Raw genomic sequence first — 16,208 nt, 5'->3', positions numbered from 1 at the left:
AGCTTTTGCTGGCATAGAAGAAAATCGCTCGCAGGAGGTTCATCTATATTCATGTTCTTTCAGTTTCACAGTTTGCTCTCTTTTGAGACATTTGAAACTGTTTATAAAGCACCCAAGATGATTGTATATCTGTTCTACTAATGAGTTTCTGGAAAAAATGAATAAAAGTAAAACGCGGTGATTTGCAAATCATTGTAACCCCTTTGAAAACAGTTGTACTAATGCACCAATGGAGACAAGACAATTGAGAATTGTTTTTTTCTTCTTTTTTTTTTGTCCCAAAACAATCTGCAGAAAATAGAGAGGCCTCTTTAGGAAATCCAAAATGTTCCCTTAGTGTTTGGCTCCTCATTATGTGTGTAAGGGAAATAGATACTTGTGCTCAAACACACATATGCTTAAGTGAAATGAAAGAGAATTTGGTGTTCAGTGAGCATTGGGAAACTGAGCAGATTCTGTAGTACACCAAAGCACCATAGATCTTTTTCAGATCAGAGTTAGGTTACAGATGATATTAAAAAGATCTTAATTTCTACTTGGAGCTGAACCACGTAGATGGTTTCCGTTTTAAAGACATGGAGAAATTTGTGACATAACCATGAATCATGTTAGCGATCCACAGTGTTTGTTCCACTTACATTAAAGATTACACTCAAAACGCTCAACAACTCTGTTACACCTATTGTTGTGGTTTTCCCAGTTAATCCACAAACCAAGAAAAGGTAATTTCATGAAAACTGCTCACAGCGAGTTCTGTGTGAAGCGATCAATACCCACTCTTCTTTCTCTCACACGCACACACACTTACTAAAACATGCACCGTACAAAACTCTGTATCACCATGGTGATTCAGAATGTGGTCTGAAAGGGAGAAGTGGTGCATTATTATGGACCCACCAGTAGACGAGCACATACTGGTCCTTGTTAAACTTGTGAATAGTGCTGTAAAGCAATTACTGCCACATTGTGTTTGACTGACTAAATGAGCTGCCCATCCTTACTGTGGGATCCTGTGAGGGTTTTTTTTTTTTTCCTGCTGTATTACTTTAATCTCCATCCTTAAGGTACTTAAGTGGCTCTAGTTATCTAATAGATATTTTGTTAACCTAATAATGTCTAGTAAAGTACTTTTGCATGATCCACATTTAAAAAAAAAAAAAAAAAAAAACTGTTTACTTGCCTTGCACTGCAACTTGGTCCAGCACCCAAGTTCATTCATTTTGCCAAACAATCTAACTTTACCTAACTTTGTCCTGATTGCCTGCCACTATCAATGAGCCAGAGCTCTGCGGTGGACATGGCCATATTAATCCTGCTGATCTATAACATAATGAGTATACAAGAGAAGGAAAAAAACTGTCTGAAGTAAGAGGAGTTGACTTTAGAGCAGGCTGAAGCTTAAGCTTTTTTTTAAAAATGTTTTTAATATTTGTCATGTTAATATTGGGCATCCACAATTGCATAAAGAGAAAGGGGGAAAAATATTTTAAAGATATTTTTAAATATAGCATTTTTTTAAAGACTTTTGCTGTTGAATACCCTGCTAGTTTTAGAACACATTGAAAAGTCTAAGCTAAGAAGCTCCAATTTTGGAAAAAGGGTTTTGCTGGTTAATGTACTCTAAAGAGCCTGAGGAGACTTCATTCTCAACTTTACAGGCTGTGAGATACTCCCTATGACTAGATAGCAGACTGGGCTTGATGTGTAAAATTACTAGGCTCTCACGTAGCTGTTAATTAAATAACAGGGGATCTAATCTTTGACACTGCAGTAAAAATGGATAGACTCTAAACCCTAGAGTATATTCTGTATGCTGTATATGAGGATCTCAAAATTTCACAAAAATACCATAGTTTCCTATTTCTTTACTACTGCAGTAGAGTATCTGAAAGAAATGTAATACTAAAGAGTATGTAGCACTGAATGTAATTTGCCTTGTAATCTGACTTGTCTTCGGTTTCCTTCTGTCTTTGCTTTCTGTTTTCTCTCTCTACTGTTCTTCTCAGTTGCCGAGTTCCAGATAGAAAGAGTCCCCTGTCACCTGATTCCTAAGCAGACTGCTTGTAAGAGTCTTCAACAATAAAAGTTGGCCATCAACTAATTTCTCTTCATCAAGACTCACTACTGTAGAGGTACAAAATACCCCCCCCCCCCTTTTTTTTTTTTTAATGCTTAAAATCATTAGCGCCATTTATCCTTCTAGATTGTCTTCGTGTAAGCTGACCATTGGGCATATCGTCTCCAGACATGACAGGCTTTTCATGACTGTAATGGTGTCCAAAATCCCCCCAAAGAGATGGACTCTCTGGGTTCCTACAATGATTTTTTTTTTTTTTTTTTTTTTTTTTTTTTTTAAATTTATGTAGTTCTCTGTTTGGGACCATTTTTTTTTTTTTTTTTTTTTTGGGTTATGCTTTCAGAAATCCAATGCTGCTGTAAGGCAATTCTCATTTAGTTCCATTGTATGCACCTTGTATAAAATATAAATTCGATTTTTTGGTGAACTTTCTCTTAATGTCCCAAGTATTGCGATGCAACTATTGATAAGTGTTGAATTTAATATGTATATTGCAATTTTTAATTAAACCTTTTGAAGGCTCAGTGTTTGACCTGTAAAATTCAAACTCAGCTATTTTTCCATTGGTTCTTAAGCTTTAACAACTATGATAACTATACTACTATAGTTATTAAATATTGGTCTACAATAACTATTATATTACTAAAGAAAATATTGAATTTTTCCTGTTTACTTTTCCTTTTCTGTTTCCACAGCACTAAATGTCCCTTAGCCTCTTGAATCACTTCACTCAGTGGCCGTTATGTTGACCCGAATCTAATCTCATTAGCACCCCATCCTTACCTTTCCCTCCCATCTCCCAACACCATTTCCCGACTCCGTCATGACCAGTCTGAAGCGCTCTCAAACAGAGCGCTCAGTTGGGGGCTCGGTGTCGGCTACCGATGAGTTCTACACTCGTCGTCTGCGACTGCCTAATGGAGGGGCACCACCACCTCGCAGTGAGAGCGCCCACATCTCCTCTTCTTCAACCACGGGCACCAACCCTGGTGTCCCAAAGATGGGGGTTCGGGCTCGTGTAGCTGACTGGCCACCAAGAAAAGATGGGGGAGGAGGGGGTGTTTGGCACATCACTGTGGAAACAGACTCACCCAGCTCTACCAACACCACTAGCTCTTCAGGGTCAGGAAGTGGAGATAGAGAAAGACTTGAAAGAGGGGGAGGAGGTGGTGGAGGAGGGAGTGGTGGGAGTGGAGGAGGGGGGGTGTCAGCCGTCACAGCCCATAGCAATCTGTCAGCCAAGCTGGGTCACCTGATAAGCCCACAGGACTCATCCATGCTGCGCAACATCCACAACACACTAAAGAGCAAGATGCAAAGCAAGGGAAAGGACAATCGCTTCCTGTCACCGGATGGCTATCTGGGTTCCCCTCGCAAGGGCATGAGACGCATCCGCCAACGCAGTAACAGTGATATAACTATCAGTGAGCTCGACGGGGATGGAAACGAGGGCTGGTCGTTCTCCGGGTGGACACCCATGCACCGGGAATATGGCAGCACTTCATCTATAGACAAGCATGGTGTGTCAGGAGAGAGCTTCTTTGATATGCTAAAGGGATACCAGTCCGCTGAGGCCCCGGATCAGCGAAGCCCAGCTCCAGAAAGGCTAACAGAACTCCTTACTGTTGCTCCCATAAAACAGGCTGCTCTGGATCTGCCAGATGGACCTTTAGGTCCAGCCAGAGGTAGTCCTGCCAGTCGGCTAAAGGAACGAGAGAAGCATTTGAAGAGAAGGTCAAAGTCAGAAACAGGTGGAGAGTCGATCTTCCGTAAGCTGCGCAGTGTAAAGGTGGAGGGTGACACATCAAGGGCTGGCTCGGATGCTGAAGATGGTGGGAAAGGGGATGAGAGTGGACCACCTCCCAAACCCTGGGCATGCCAAAAGGGATTTGCCCATTTTGATGTTCAGTCTCTACTCTTTGACCTCAATGAGGCGATTCAAAGTCGGCAATCTGGAGCCAAACGCAAAAACACCACTACTGGTGCCTCCGCTGCAGCTGCCGCCTCTGCTTCGGCCTCGTCCTCTCTTTCGTCTAATCAGAGTGGAGTGTATGGGTCACCTTGTGGCTCCCAAGAAGAGCTAAGCAAGGAGGGGACAGGAGGCGGTACCGACCCTGGCGATGATAAGAGCAATGATTTGGTTCTCAGCTGCCCTTGTTTCAGGAATGAGATTGGTGGAGAGGGGGAAAGGAACATTTCTCCTGTTAAACAGGTAGGTCTGCTTGAGTAGTCATTATATTTTCTTAGATATATGCAAATATTGCAATGCATTTTAATATATAAAACGGTTTCTCGGGTTCTGCTGTTTTAATATTGATGCTGCAGTCTGCAGATGTGTATTTTGAAAACGCACTGAAAAGCGCTCAGATTTCTGCATATTTAAGATGTAAAGATGGTTTACAGCTTGCTGGCTTTACCTTTCCTTTTTATTAATCTTCCAGCAGGGAAGCATAGGAAGCGGTGGGAGCTCAAGCAATTCCTCTGGCAGTACAGAAGAAGGCCCTTTGGATGCCACCCTCACTACCCATTTTACCAATGCAGGTGTGGCTGTGTTGGAGGCTTCCAAGGACGGGCCTAGTCAACATGCCGACAGGTCCAAACGATACATTGTGGAACATGTTGACCTTGGTGCCTATTACTACCGAAAGTACTTTTATCTCAGAGGTGAGAAAATTGGATAGTTTGGGCTTTTTTGATTTGTAGTTCTTAAACTTTAGTGGGTGCTTTTCAATTTGTCTTACTGAACGTTTCTAGTCTTAGAGCAAATGCTGTGGACTGTATTGGCAGAAAAAATACAATTTGTAGTGTTTTAGACACTAATTAGACAAGGTGCAGAAGTTGTACTTCATTCTGCATTACACGTGAGAAAACCTGGGAACCAGCAAAGAGTCATTAGTAATGTTGCGAACGTTCTGTAAAGTTTTAATAGTTGATATAACTCAGCTGCAATACACATAGTGGAATAATTGCTCAGGTTTTCTTCCTTTCTGTAGTTTTATCTCTCCTGTCCTCTGTCATCAATTTATGTCTGCATCTGAAATCCCAATACTTTTCACCCTTAGAGCACTGGAATTACCTGGGGGTAGATGAGAATCTGGGCCCTGTGGCGGTGAGTCTGAGAAGGGAGAAGCTGGAGGAACACAAAGACCATGGACAGCAGTACAACTACAGGGTCATTTTCAGAACGAGTGAGGTAACATACATTCTGACAAATAGTGTGCCATCTGTCTGACGTGTTCACGATTTTGTTATATAATTATTATTTTTTAATTATGTTTTCATTCACCAGGGTAAGCTTGTAGCTTTTCTAGCTATTCCCACTGTGAAAGTTCATGTGAATATATCTGTCAGTATTTAGTATGCTCTCCTGAGTGATCTTCCTGAAATGCTTTTATGAGTTCAAACTGTGTAGGAGTTGACATATAAGAACTGCTCCCTGCTTATTGATGAAGTCATTTGGGGGGAGACATTATAAAAGCTTCAGCTCAAGGCTGTCGCATACAGCTCAGGATGCTACCGCCTCCGCTCCTTGATACCACCTTAAATTACTGCCCATTTGATCTTTATAGTTTCCTCCCATTTGTTTAGTCCAAATTCTCAACTTTTTCGTGAATCCCTCTAGCCCTTGTTGCCATCAGTAGACACAGTAGAACCATAGATGCACGTCCTTATTCGCTGAGCTGAACACCCACCCACCATCTTTGTCAGCCTTCATCTTTGAAGGGCTGAGCTGTGCCATTTTGCAGCTCAACAACACTAAAATAGCACCTGGGGTATTTGAGTGAAGAAGGTAAAGCATTGCTTTTCTATTAAAGCATGCCATGAGTAATAGCCCTTGCAATCTCTTGGGATGACGCACGACCTACTGTGCTATGTTTTCCTCTATTTTTCTTTCCTTCTCTTGCCTCTCAGTCTCTTCTCTAATTGCTATTTTCAGAGCAGGGAGCTTCACAGGTTTAGATATATTTGTGTGCCTGCGTGGGAGTGAGTGGGTTGCACTAATGTTGAAGACAAAAGTCCAGGGACCAAAGAGGATGACTGTCCTTTTAATACTGCCCATGATAAGTTTAAAGTGCTTTTCTTCTTTGGTTTGTTTAGTACTGAGTGCGCTGGCAGCAATTCTGGACTTTCCAAACACCACGTGAAGGCAAAAACACACAAGTGGCATGGGACCACTACTGACTAACAGCTGTTAGTTGATAGTAGATATTCAGATTCTGGACTTTCAACAGTCTTCCTGATTTATTCATGGATGTCCTCGTTGAGCTTTTTTTACCCCGAAGCCTTAGTATTCACACTGAAAGCTACAGCAGCAAAATCTCCACTCTATTTATTTTATTTATTTATTTATTTTATTTTCTCCCTTAGCCAGACACTTTTCTGCATTTTGCTTTCCCTGTACCAACAGAGAGTGGGAAAAAATATCTGTTTTTAGATTTTGTGGAAAAAGATTAATTTCATGTGTGATCCTAAACTGAATTTAATTGCATAGATTAAGGCCTCATCACAGGCTTCCTTCCAGTTTTCCCAAAATAGAGTTACTAGTATTCTACAGAGGGCTGGATAGCTAGTCATGTTGTTGTTTTGTTGCCTGTTACAAAGAACAAACACTCTGCGTGGAGCAGGAAGGAAGAGCCAAGAGAAGAATTATCTAACCAGCAACTAATCTGGACTCGATCTGACGGGTGTGCTATGAAGCAAGTTTATTTGCATTAACAGGCTGGATAAGCAAAAGATTAAAACTATCAGCTTTCTCTTTGAACCTAGGTGTTCTTTATTTAACTCTTCTTCTTTTTTTCTTTTTTTTAATCTCTTGCTTGAGTGCTGCCTGCTTCAAGACGAGCAGGTTATGGAGAGCTATGAAAAACACAAAGCACAGTCTTTTGGCACAGAGATAGAATTGCAGTCAAACAGTGTCTCGATATTACATATTTTCCCGCTATGCATTTAATTTCTAACATAAATGCTGCGCATTAAAGCTTTCACATTTTAACTTGATATATTTAAATATGATACCTAAAGAGGTTAATATGCTCCCATATTGAGGGATAAGTGGAAATCAATTCAGTTTTAGCCAAATCAAAGTGAATTTCATTTCAATCATTGAATATTCTGTGATGAATACCAATAGACCAATCAAATCTCCATTAGCTGTGGAAGTAGTGTAAAACTGCACAAAGCATGAAAATGATTTAATCTGCACCATCAGCAGGAGAAGTGAAAGGGTTGCTAAAACTGTGACCAAATAGTTAAGCTGGATAGTGTTACGGTAAGACCACACCCCTTTGGAGCGGAAGTAGCAAGTTCGATTCCCTTCCAGTATCCAGTAAAGGTCCTGGCTAGGCCCCCCCATGCCAAACACCAAGCCCTGGAATGGTGCGGCTACGCCTGCAGCCTGTTCACAGCTCGGACACGACACATTTCACTGCATGTTGTACTCTATGTGATCATGTATCTGACCAATAAAGCTTGTTTCTTTCTTAAATATTAACAAATGGTTGTGCCATATTGTAGTTTTCTATTTATAGTGCATTGTGCTTTTATGTAATTGAATTTAAAAGCAAGGGTTAGAAATTAGCAACAGCTATAAACTCATGCTTCTGTGAGTTTCGTGCGCCGTATTAGAACCATGTTAAACTCCATTTTTCCTTTTTAAGTAAGTTAAAATAGAAATCTTGATATTTTTGATGGTTTGATTCGATACTGACATTGATCGGCTAGAATAGGCTCCAACAACCGTGAACTGGATAAGTGGAAGAAGATTGATGGATGGAGTATTAGGGTTTTTTTGTTTTGTTTTTTTTGTTGTTGTTGTTGTTGTTCTTTTAAGTGAAAATCATAATGGCTTTGACCCCTGCAATTGTGTTTTTGTTGTTCTTTTCCTGCATTATGGGTGGTCTCTAGCTGAATACTCTGCGCGGTTCCATCCTGGAAGATGCTGTACCTTCGACGTCCAAGCATGGTCTAGGTCGAGGCCTGCCCCTCAAAGAAGTGCTGGAGTACCTCGTGCCTGAGCTCAATGTTCACTGCTTACGCCTGGCACTCAACACACCCAAGGTCACTGAGCAGCTGATGAAGCTGGACGAGCAGGGGGTAAGGAGATGCAGCGAGCACGTCTTGAGGTTTGATTGTGGGTTATGATGGGCCGGATGAATCTGCTTGATTAATTCCTTTGATTGAGCACATTTGATTACTGCTTTCCATTTAGTGAAAAGACAGTGTCATGCAGACATGGCATCCGCTGAATAGAGTGCGATCCTTTCGTGCATGCATTCGATCGGTCTTTGAGCCAAAGAACTTTTGCAGCTGGTAACCTGTACTATTGACTATGCAAAGCAAACGATTGTCATTTGGCATTTCATGAATTTTTTTAGTGTGTGGGTGTTTTTCTGTGAAGGGGATGTATCATTGTTGAACTAAATTCTTTTTATTTATTTTTGCTGTATCTCTTTATTTACTCCCAAAGACCGTTATGTGGAATTTATCTGAAGAAACTGTTTATATGCATGCTGTGTCGATGCATGCACACACAACATAACCCTTAAAAAAATTATATATATATATATATATATACATACACATACATACACTCAAAAGCTGATGCAGTTATCAGAAGCTGAATCCTCTGAAAATGTCAACATGATTTCTTAGGAAAATGGCACAAAATCACTACAGAACAACCCACGGTTATTCTTAAAATGTCAACATGAGTCCTGCCTCAAATGTCAACATGGTTACTCTGACATGACTTCCACACAGTAATCTCCATTTGTTTCTCCCCTTTTCATTGGAATAATGTTTGTTCTCTCCGCAGCTGAGCTTTCAGCGAAAGGTGGGGGTGATGTACTGCATGGCGGGTCAGAGTAGCGAAGAGGAGATGTACAACAACGAAGCGGCTGGGCCTGCACTAGAGGAGTTCCTCCATCTGCTGGGCGAGAGGGTTCGTCTTAAAGGCTTCACCAAGTATCGAGCTCAGCTGGACACAAAGAGTATGTACATTTGCAAAAAACTGCGAAGTGCCAGTGAGGGTGTGAGGGAACCTTTATATTTGATCTTACGCTGACATTGATCCTGTCTAATCCAGCACAGCAGGTAGTAAATTAGTAAATTGGCACGCACGAAATAGACATTCATATTGATCAAAAAGTGCTGAGTTCAGTTGCCCAGCAAGTATTTGATGGATTGGAGCATGCAGGGGGTCGTCGGAGTCTTTTAGATTATGTGTATACACACATGGGTTCAGTGCCTCAACTTGCATTGCGATAATCACATTAGATCTCATTCACATGTTAAAGGACTGGTACTGCACCAGTACTAAATACATTGTTTCCTTATAAAATGTTTATTACACTTTTTATTAGGATGAAGGTATGTAATGTAAGAAGTGAAATTAATTGTTGAGGTTGTAAGTTATTATAGCATTTAACTTGATTTAATTTCCTTGCCTTTGGCACCTAAATTTCTTGCAGTTTTCAAAACATTTAATTATGAGCAGATGGAATACATGTTTTAAAAATTTCTGATCCTGTTCCCCCCGTTTTCAACTCCAGTCCCATTAAATCCCCCTCACTTCCTTGTCTTCGTTCACCGATTCTTAAGTTTCCTCAGATGTTTCTTCAGACATTTGACAGATGGCCTTTAGTTTCAGATTACTGTATTTTCTTTTGGACACTGATATTGATCCTCTGTGGTTGTGCCCTTCTCCTTTGCCAGACCACCTGTGTTTGTTCCAAACAGAATTGATGTCCACTTTATTTTTGCTACCTCTGTGACATTTCCAAGCCTGTGTATGATATTATGTTATCCATATTATCCCTGCATGAACTAAGCCATTGCCCAATACCCTGTGAGACAAAAACTGCCCCAATCAATTTTTGCAGGATGTGTAGCCTCTAGCAAATTAAATACAGCCATGCAACGCCCTCCTTAATGAATGCGTGTAATTAATTGAGGTAATGTAGCTGTTTAAGTACGGCCTTTAAATACCTTGTGACTGTTTGGCTCTCTAAATGGAAAACATCAACAGCCTAGTGAGGTAGTGCAGTGGCTCCCTGACTGTAAAGAAGTGAGCGTGTTTTAGGGCCGTCTGAACAGCATATAGTAGAGACAAGCATGCGGGAAGAAAGTTTTAGGGTACTTGAACAAACCTGTCATGGTGTATTTTCCTGAAGTATGAGACATTTACGTGCAGTTTTCTCCTTCTCAGCTGACTCAACTGGCACCCACTCGTTGTATACTACTTACAAGGATTATGAGATCATGTTCCACGTATCCACCATGCTGCCATACACACCCAACAATAAGCAACAGGTATGTTAATTTACAGGGCTCAGAGCTTGGATACACTAAAATACCTTTGGATCCACCAGCAAGTTGTGGCTTTTCATTAGAGAAAGTAGTAATCCATGCTATGCACATTTTTAGAGTTAACATGATCCTGTTCTTTGTGTATATAGATGTAGTCAAGGAGGACATGCAGAGGTTTGGTAAGACAGAGGAGGATGCTAGAGGATGGTGTCAGATAGAGGCAGATAATTCACTGTGGCGACCCTTAAAGGCCGAAACAACAGTGGCTCAAGTGTTGTTGTTTTTTCCTCTAGATGTCTACTTAATTATGTTTTAACTTTAGCTTCTCTCTTTGAAAATGTTTTCCAGTTGCTGCGGAAGCGACATATTGGGAACGATATCGTCACGATTGTGTTCCAGGAACCCGGGGCGCTCCCCTTCACTCCTAAAAACATCCGCTCACACTTTCAGCACGTCTTTGTGATTGTGCGAGCGCATAACCCTTGCTCCGAAAACACCTCCTACAGGTGAGATTCAAGAGTACACCAGAATAAACTGCGTGTAAATAAAATGCTGCATACTACTTTTCAACCTGTGCCCCATTTGAAGCCTAAACAGTGCAAAAATAACCGGTTTGATGCTGTAATGTAGACTTGGTCAAGTCAAAGAGAATCAGTCTACTTGAACCTGGAGAGGTTACGTCCAGACTGGCATTATTCAAAGTAATACAGTGTCAAAATGTGATAGTTAAGGAAGGTGAGTTGAAAAACTACACACTGAACTAAAAAATAAGGGCTGTAGAGGTCAGTTGGAACATTCCCTTCTATGTCTTTTCATTACATTAGAGGTTATCTAAGGCCAGTGCTTTACCTGCCTTTTCAAAATGTCTGGAAAAATACTGCATTTGAGGACTTGCATGTGATTTATGATTCACTTTTCATCACAGCAAAAACAATAATGCTCTCATCCTTCTGCTCAGATTGTTGTACGGCTCTCGTTGCCTTTGCAGTTTCATCATGGAGTAGGCCGAGAGTGTTGAGAGCCCTCTCTACGACTCGCGATTTATTTCCCCGCTGTGAGAGGGTGTAATATTAAATACAATGTACAAGTCTGAAATAACTTTTAAGTAATTATTTATATTCTGCCTTTGCAGTCTTTCGTGTTCAGCGCTGTTCAGATTTGAAGGGCATTTCATTTAGCTCATTCCTGGCTCTGTCTTTTTATCTCGTTTTCTGTCATTCTCTCTTATCTTGCTCTCTAGGACTCTGCCTCCCTCTTCCACTAATGGCTGTTTTAATTGCTGTCAGAGCACATTGTGTGAGGACTTAATTGTCCCCCATGGGGCTACTTCACTACTAAACAACAGCACCACACAAACACAAAGCAGCCAATAATGAATTGAATAGAAGAAGAGCAAGTACTATTGACATGTGCCTTATGCGACTCACAAACGCAAGTTAAGTTTTTTGAAGTGTAAAGGAGTTTTCTGCACACCATATAAAGGTGAAACATCAGCTTTCAAAAATAAATTATGATTCATAGTCACCACAGGAAATTGACTGAGTCATAAGCTATTAAGCAAAGGTGACCTAAATGCTTTGAAGCTTTGGTTTGTTTTCTTAAGGTTTATGAAGACGGGGGCATACACACTTGGTATTGAACTACTTCACTGTTCTGTTCAATTTGTCATTTTGAAAGTGGGAAAATTCTGGGTTCACCTGGCCTTGCACCTGCTTTCAAGCATTTAGAGATCAAAACATAACTATTCTGCTCGCTCAATGTCTGCTCTTAGTGGAAGTGTAAAAAAACAATTTCTTTTGTTTGATATGAATAGAGCAAAGTACAATAAAATAGTGTGTAACCCCATTTAATGTAAACCAGGATGTGTTTTCTGTTCACTGCTCTAATGCTGCTAGTATCTTGTACAGTTAAATGTAATTGCGTGTTAATACAAAATAGGCTACTCTCAAATAATGATATTTTGATGGCTGCAACCCAAACTGAGTTTGTTATAAGACCTAGTGTATGAGCTAAAGGCATTAGAGTGCTGCCGAAAGCGATACTGTACGCGTAACTGAAAACTGATGGAGGATTTCCTTTAAAGGATTCTACTGGCATTTTCACTGTAATCAAGAAATTAGGTAATTTGAGTTCACTCTGTGAAAAAAAATAATGCAGAAATCTACAGATGTCTTCAAGGCTGAAAGCCTCTGTAAAATACAGCTGCAGAGAAATGATGCGTCCTCACTGGAGGTCAAGTGGGCACAAGTGTATTTACAGTACAGTGCAAAAATCTTGAATCACCCCTCGTTTTTTTTAATATCTTGCTTCTAAGGAATAAGACTTAAGGCACATAACTGATGGGGCTTGACCAGTATTATGTGTGCACATAACAGAAATCCTGATACTTGTTTTCACACCACAGTTTGAACGTGATCTGACGTTGCGAGTTTGAGCTAAAAACTTCCCGTAGCCACATATGCTTTGCATTCTGGGATGCGGTAAGTTACTATAGATGTGTAACAGTCAGCATGGATGGGTGACTGCTCGTGTTCTCCAATAGTCCAGAACAAAACACCTTCTTCCTGTATTTACTTTTGTTGCTCCCGCCCCAGACACATCTGTCCAATGAGCGGACTGAATGTTTGTAACGGCGCATTTTGATTCACCCTTTGAAGAAGGCACAGTTTCTCAAGTGCATCATCTTCTCCTGACAGATGTTGCACGCTCACTGAGGCTGTTGACATTCATGCCACAGCTGGAGCCATGAGGCTGGCAGCCATCAGATAGTTTCCTGTTAGATATTGTTTCCTCTCGTCTTTAGGTGGTGGTCCGTAGTTGTGTTATGATCGACACAATAAAATGATTCATTCCACAACACGCAGCTTTTGTTTTCATCCTCACAGTCGAGCGTAAACTTTGATATGTCACACATGCAGGAGCTGCCTGAATGGCTCTTCAATATGTCTCAGCACTCCATTTGGAAACTACTAGTGTGGTTACTTATTTCCTCTTCAATGGTAAATTCATCTGCACCTTAACAATGTTGTTCTTGCGTCAGCATAATGTTGCCATCCTGGACTGTTGGAAATTGCAGCTGACCAATCACATTGTGATGTAATGGCTTTGGAATGCGAAAAAAGGTTTTCATAAAACGCATAAAACGGTTAGAATTTCTCAAAAAGGTTTTATCCCCACAAATTTGAATTCTTTTAAACTCTTTGCATGGCTCTTAGCTAAAAAGTCACTACATAAACAAAACCTCAAAACTTTTAGATAACAAAAATAGTCCTTGCTTTGAATATTAGTTGCCTAAAGTAGACAAAAACATAATGTATACCTTCCCCATATCCACACTCTCACAATCTCGCACTCCATCAGGTATTGACATGTTCTTTTTCTTGGCCTGGCTCAGTGGGCAGCAGGTCATAGATACTGGAAGAGCAGAACTGCCCACACATTGGATATTTATAAGACCACAAATCAGTGAAAGCCACAGGAATGTGCTCTTTCATTTCTTTTACCAAACCTCCTGCCATAGAGATCACATAGCAGCCTCACAGTGCAGCAATTCCCCAACACTCCTTTTCCTCTCTGTCTTCCTCACTTGCTTTTCTCGTTCCTTCTCCTTATCCCCCCCCCTCCACATTCATTATTTCTTAATGCTCTTTCAGTCTTTTCCTCTTGCTTTCATACCTCTACCTACCTCTCGCCATCACTTTCCTCTGTCCTGCATGAGTCACAGGTCTTTGGTTGACTGACTCACAGGTGTTTGAGATCAGTACAAGTGCTTTTAGAGCTCCAATATAATGCATTGAGTGATGCTGTAGTGATGGAGAAGAATAAGAATAAAAGGTCACATTTTATTGTAACCATTTGTTCTCCCATCGTATAATCACTTTAGCTACCCCACTCTCAAATACCCGGCATGGTTCATTTGTTATCGACAGAAGCCCTGGCTAATAGAGCTATGCTGCTGCCAGTCTCTCATCAGATTTGATGTTATTATTTTTTTCAGAGTTGGATTATATGCTAGTAACAGTTTTAATAAGGATGCTACAGGGCAAAATACTTTCATGTAATGCCACTTTATATCTTAAACTCTTTACTGCTTCACTTTATGTTTATTTTAATCCTTCAATAGAGAGACATCAGAATTAGGAAGACTTCTAATTTTAACTGGACACAATATATATTTTTTTAAGATGTTATTTTAAAAAGAACTTAAATTAATTAAATTTAAATTAATGGAATTTTATTTCAAATTACATGTAGTTAAATTTACCTACAAATACTTAAAGGTGTACACAGTAGAATGGGAGGTAACAAGTCGTATTATACTTTAAATTAATTTAAGTTGTCTGTAAATAAATGTAAGTATTTACATGTAACTAAGTTTATTTAATAACCTTCGGCATATTGCAGGAAAGGACACATAAATTATTTTGTAGGTAATTTCATGAAAGTCCATAAGTAAGTAACTATGTAATTTCTTGGTAACTTTGTGGCAAAATGAATAGTATTTTCCCAGCTTACATTGCAAGTGCACTGTACTTTTTGGAGTGTGTGCTGTGGACAGTAGTGGCTAAACTTTCCCTAACTTCCAGGTATTTTACAGGGAAAGAGACACTGTGCACTTGTTTGAACAGTTTAAAACAGTGATTTTTAAAGGGTGCTGTCATTATAAGGTCACACAGGTTTGCAGATTTTAATGGCATTTATTTATTTTTAAGTTGGTAAAGGGGATAACATTTCTTATCACATTTATGTTGGTAAAATAAAAATAAAGCTTGAATAATAGAATATCCAACATACTTATTGACATAATGAATATTAAATAAAGATGTGAAAAAAGCAATATTAATCCACTCCATAATACGTGCGCTCCAAAAATTACAACACATTTTCAACATTACCATGAAATTAAACACTACTCAAAAGAAATTATTAATGCAACATTTTATTTGCTTAGAGTATAATTATTTTGCTCATTAACCCCTTTTTCTAATCTGCCTACCTTCAAAGTAGTTGTAGGTAAATATATAAATATTGTAATTTCAAATAAAATAATTTAAATTCCGTTTAATTACAGGGGAATTATGTCTTTAGTCAGAGCCATTTATTCGTTTTTTGTTTTGTTTTGTTTGTTTTTGTTTTTTTTAAATAAATGTGGAAAAAAATCCTGTGATCATGTTAAACAAGTCAAGCTGTGAACTAACAGTGTGATGTAATTTTCCCTCCATTGTAAGGGCCATATTGAAAATATACACAGTTAAAAGAGTGAAAACTGCTAAACCGCTAACAGCAGAAGGGTCTTTGATGTTAACACGTTTGCATGCCCTGACACCTACGCATGTACACGCTACCTGCTTTCCTTCTCCTTGTTGATTTCAGCACAAATGGCAGGAAGGAAATGGAGACATTTTTATTTACTCTGGGTTTTTTGTTTTTTGTTTTTATTAATACCTGTATTGAATTAAAAACATGCTCTCTGTTGATGGGCAGGGTGTGGTTGACCTTCAAGTTAGATTAGAGAAGCTGTGACAACGTGGGCATGCTGGGTTGATGCGCTGATGGTGATCTCCTTTTTGGCACAGATGATATGTCTGCTAAAATATGTTGAATTAAGTAGTAACATTTAATTATTTCTAATTCACTCTTTCTCATACGAGGGACTTTTCTCTTCTGCACTTGAGGCAGATAAAGGCCCCGTCCCTATTTGTAGAAAAATGGCACTGGAATTCCTGTGAGTATTCCCAGGATGCACTTGCCAGCCTTGCACAATAATAGCTTGTGTTCATTCTCAAAGGCAATTCTGTCTAGAAAACAATGCTTCTTCTCTTAC

At 39.7% G+C, this 16,208-nt stretch overlaps 1 protein-coding gene across 2 annotated transcripts in view; it reads left to right on the top strand.

Moving 5' to 3' along the window:
- The window catches only part of sipa1l1 (signal-induced proliferation-associated 1 like 1), a 95,624-nt gene that overhangs the window by 58,649 nt on the left and 20,767 nt on the right, over positions 1 to 16,208 (top strand). For both annotated transcript variants that reach the window (XM_085246249.1, XM_085246250.1), the window contains exons 3-10: positions 2,007 to 2,132; positions 2,773 to 4,289; positions 4,519 to 4,741; positions 5,140 to 5,270; positions 7,982 to 8,170; positions 8,892 to 9,066; positions 10,284 to 10,387; positions 10,733 to 10,890. In XM_085246249.1, the coding sequence (XP_085102375.1) occupies positions 2,901 to 4,289; positions 4,519 to 4,741; positions 5,140 to 5,270; positions 7,982 to 8,170; positions 8,892 to 9,066; positions 10,284 to 10,387; positions 10,733 to 10,890 (2,369 nt within the window). In that variant the 5' untranslated portion in view covers positions 2,007 to 2,132; positions 2,773 to 2,900. The remainder of the gene's footprint in view (positions 1 to 2,006; positions 2,133 to 2,772; positions 4,290 to 4,518; positions 4,742 to 5,139; positions 5,271 to 7,981; positions 8,171 to 8,891; positions 9,067 to 10,283; positions 10,388 to 10,732; positions 10,891 to 16,208) is intronic.

Source organism: Mchenga conophoros, linkage group LG15, assembly GCF_057382185.1.
Source record: "Mchenga conophoros isolate Kocher_MC1m ecotype Shallow Benthic linkage group LG15, M_conophoros_male_GT1.1, whole genome shotgun sequence".
Taxonomy (NCBI): domain Eukaryota; kingdom Metazoa; phylum Chordata; class Actinopteri; order Cichliformes; family Cichlidae; genus Mchenga; species Mchenga conophoros.
This window is presented reverse-complemented; position numbering and strand designations above follow the sequence as displayed.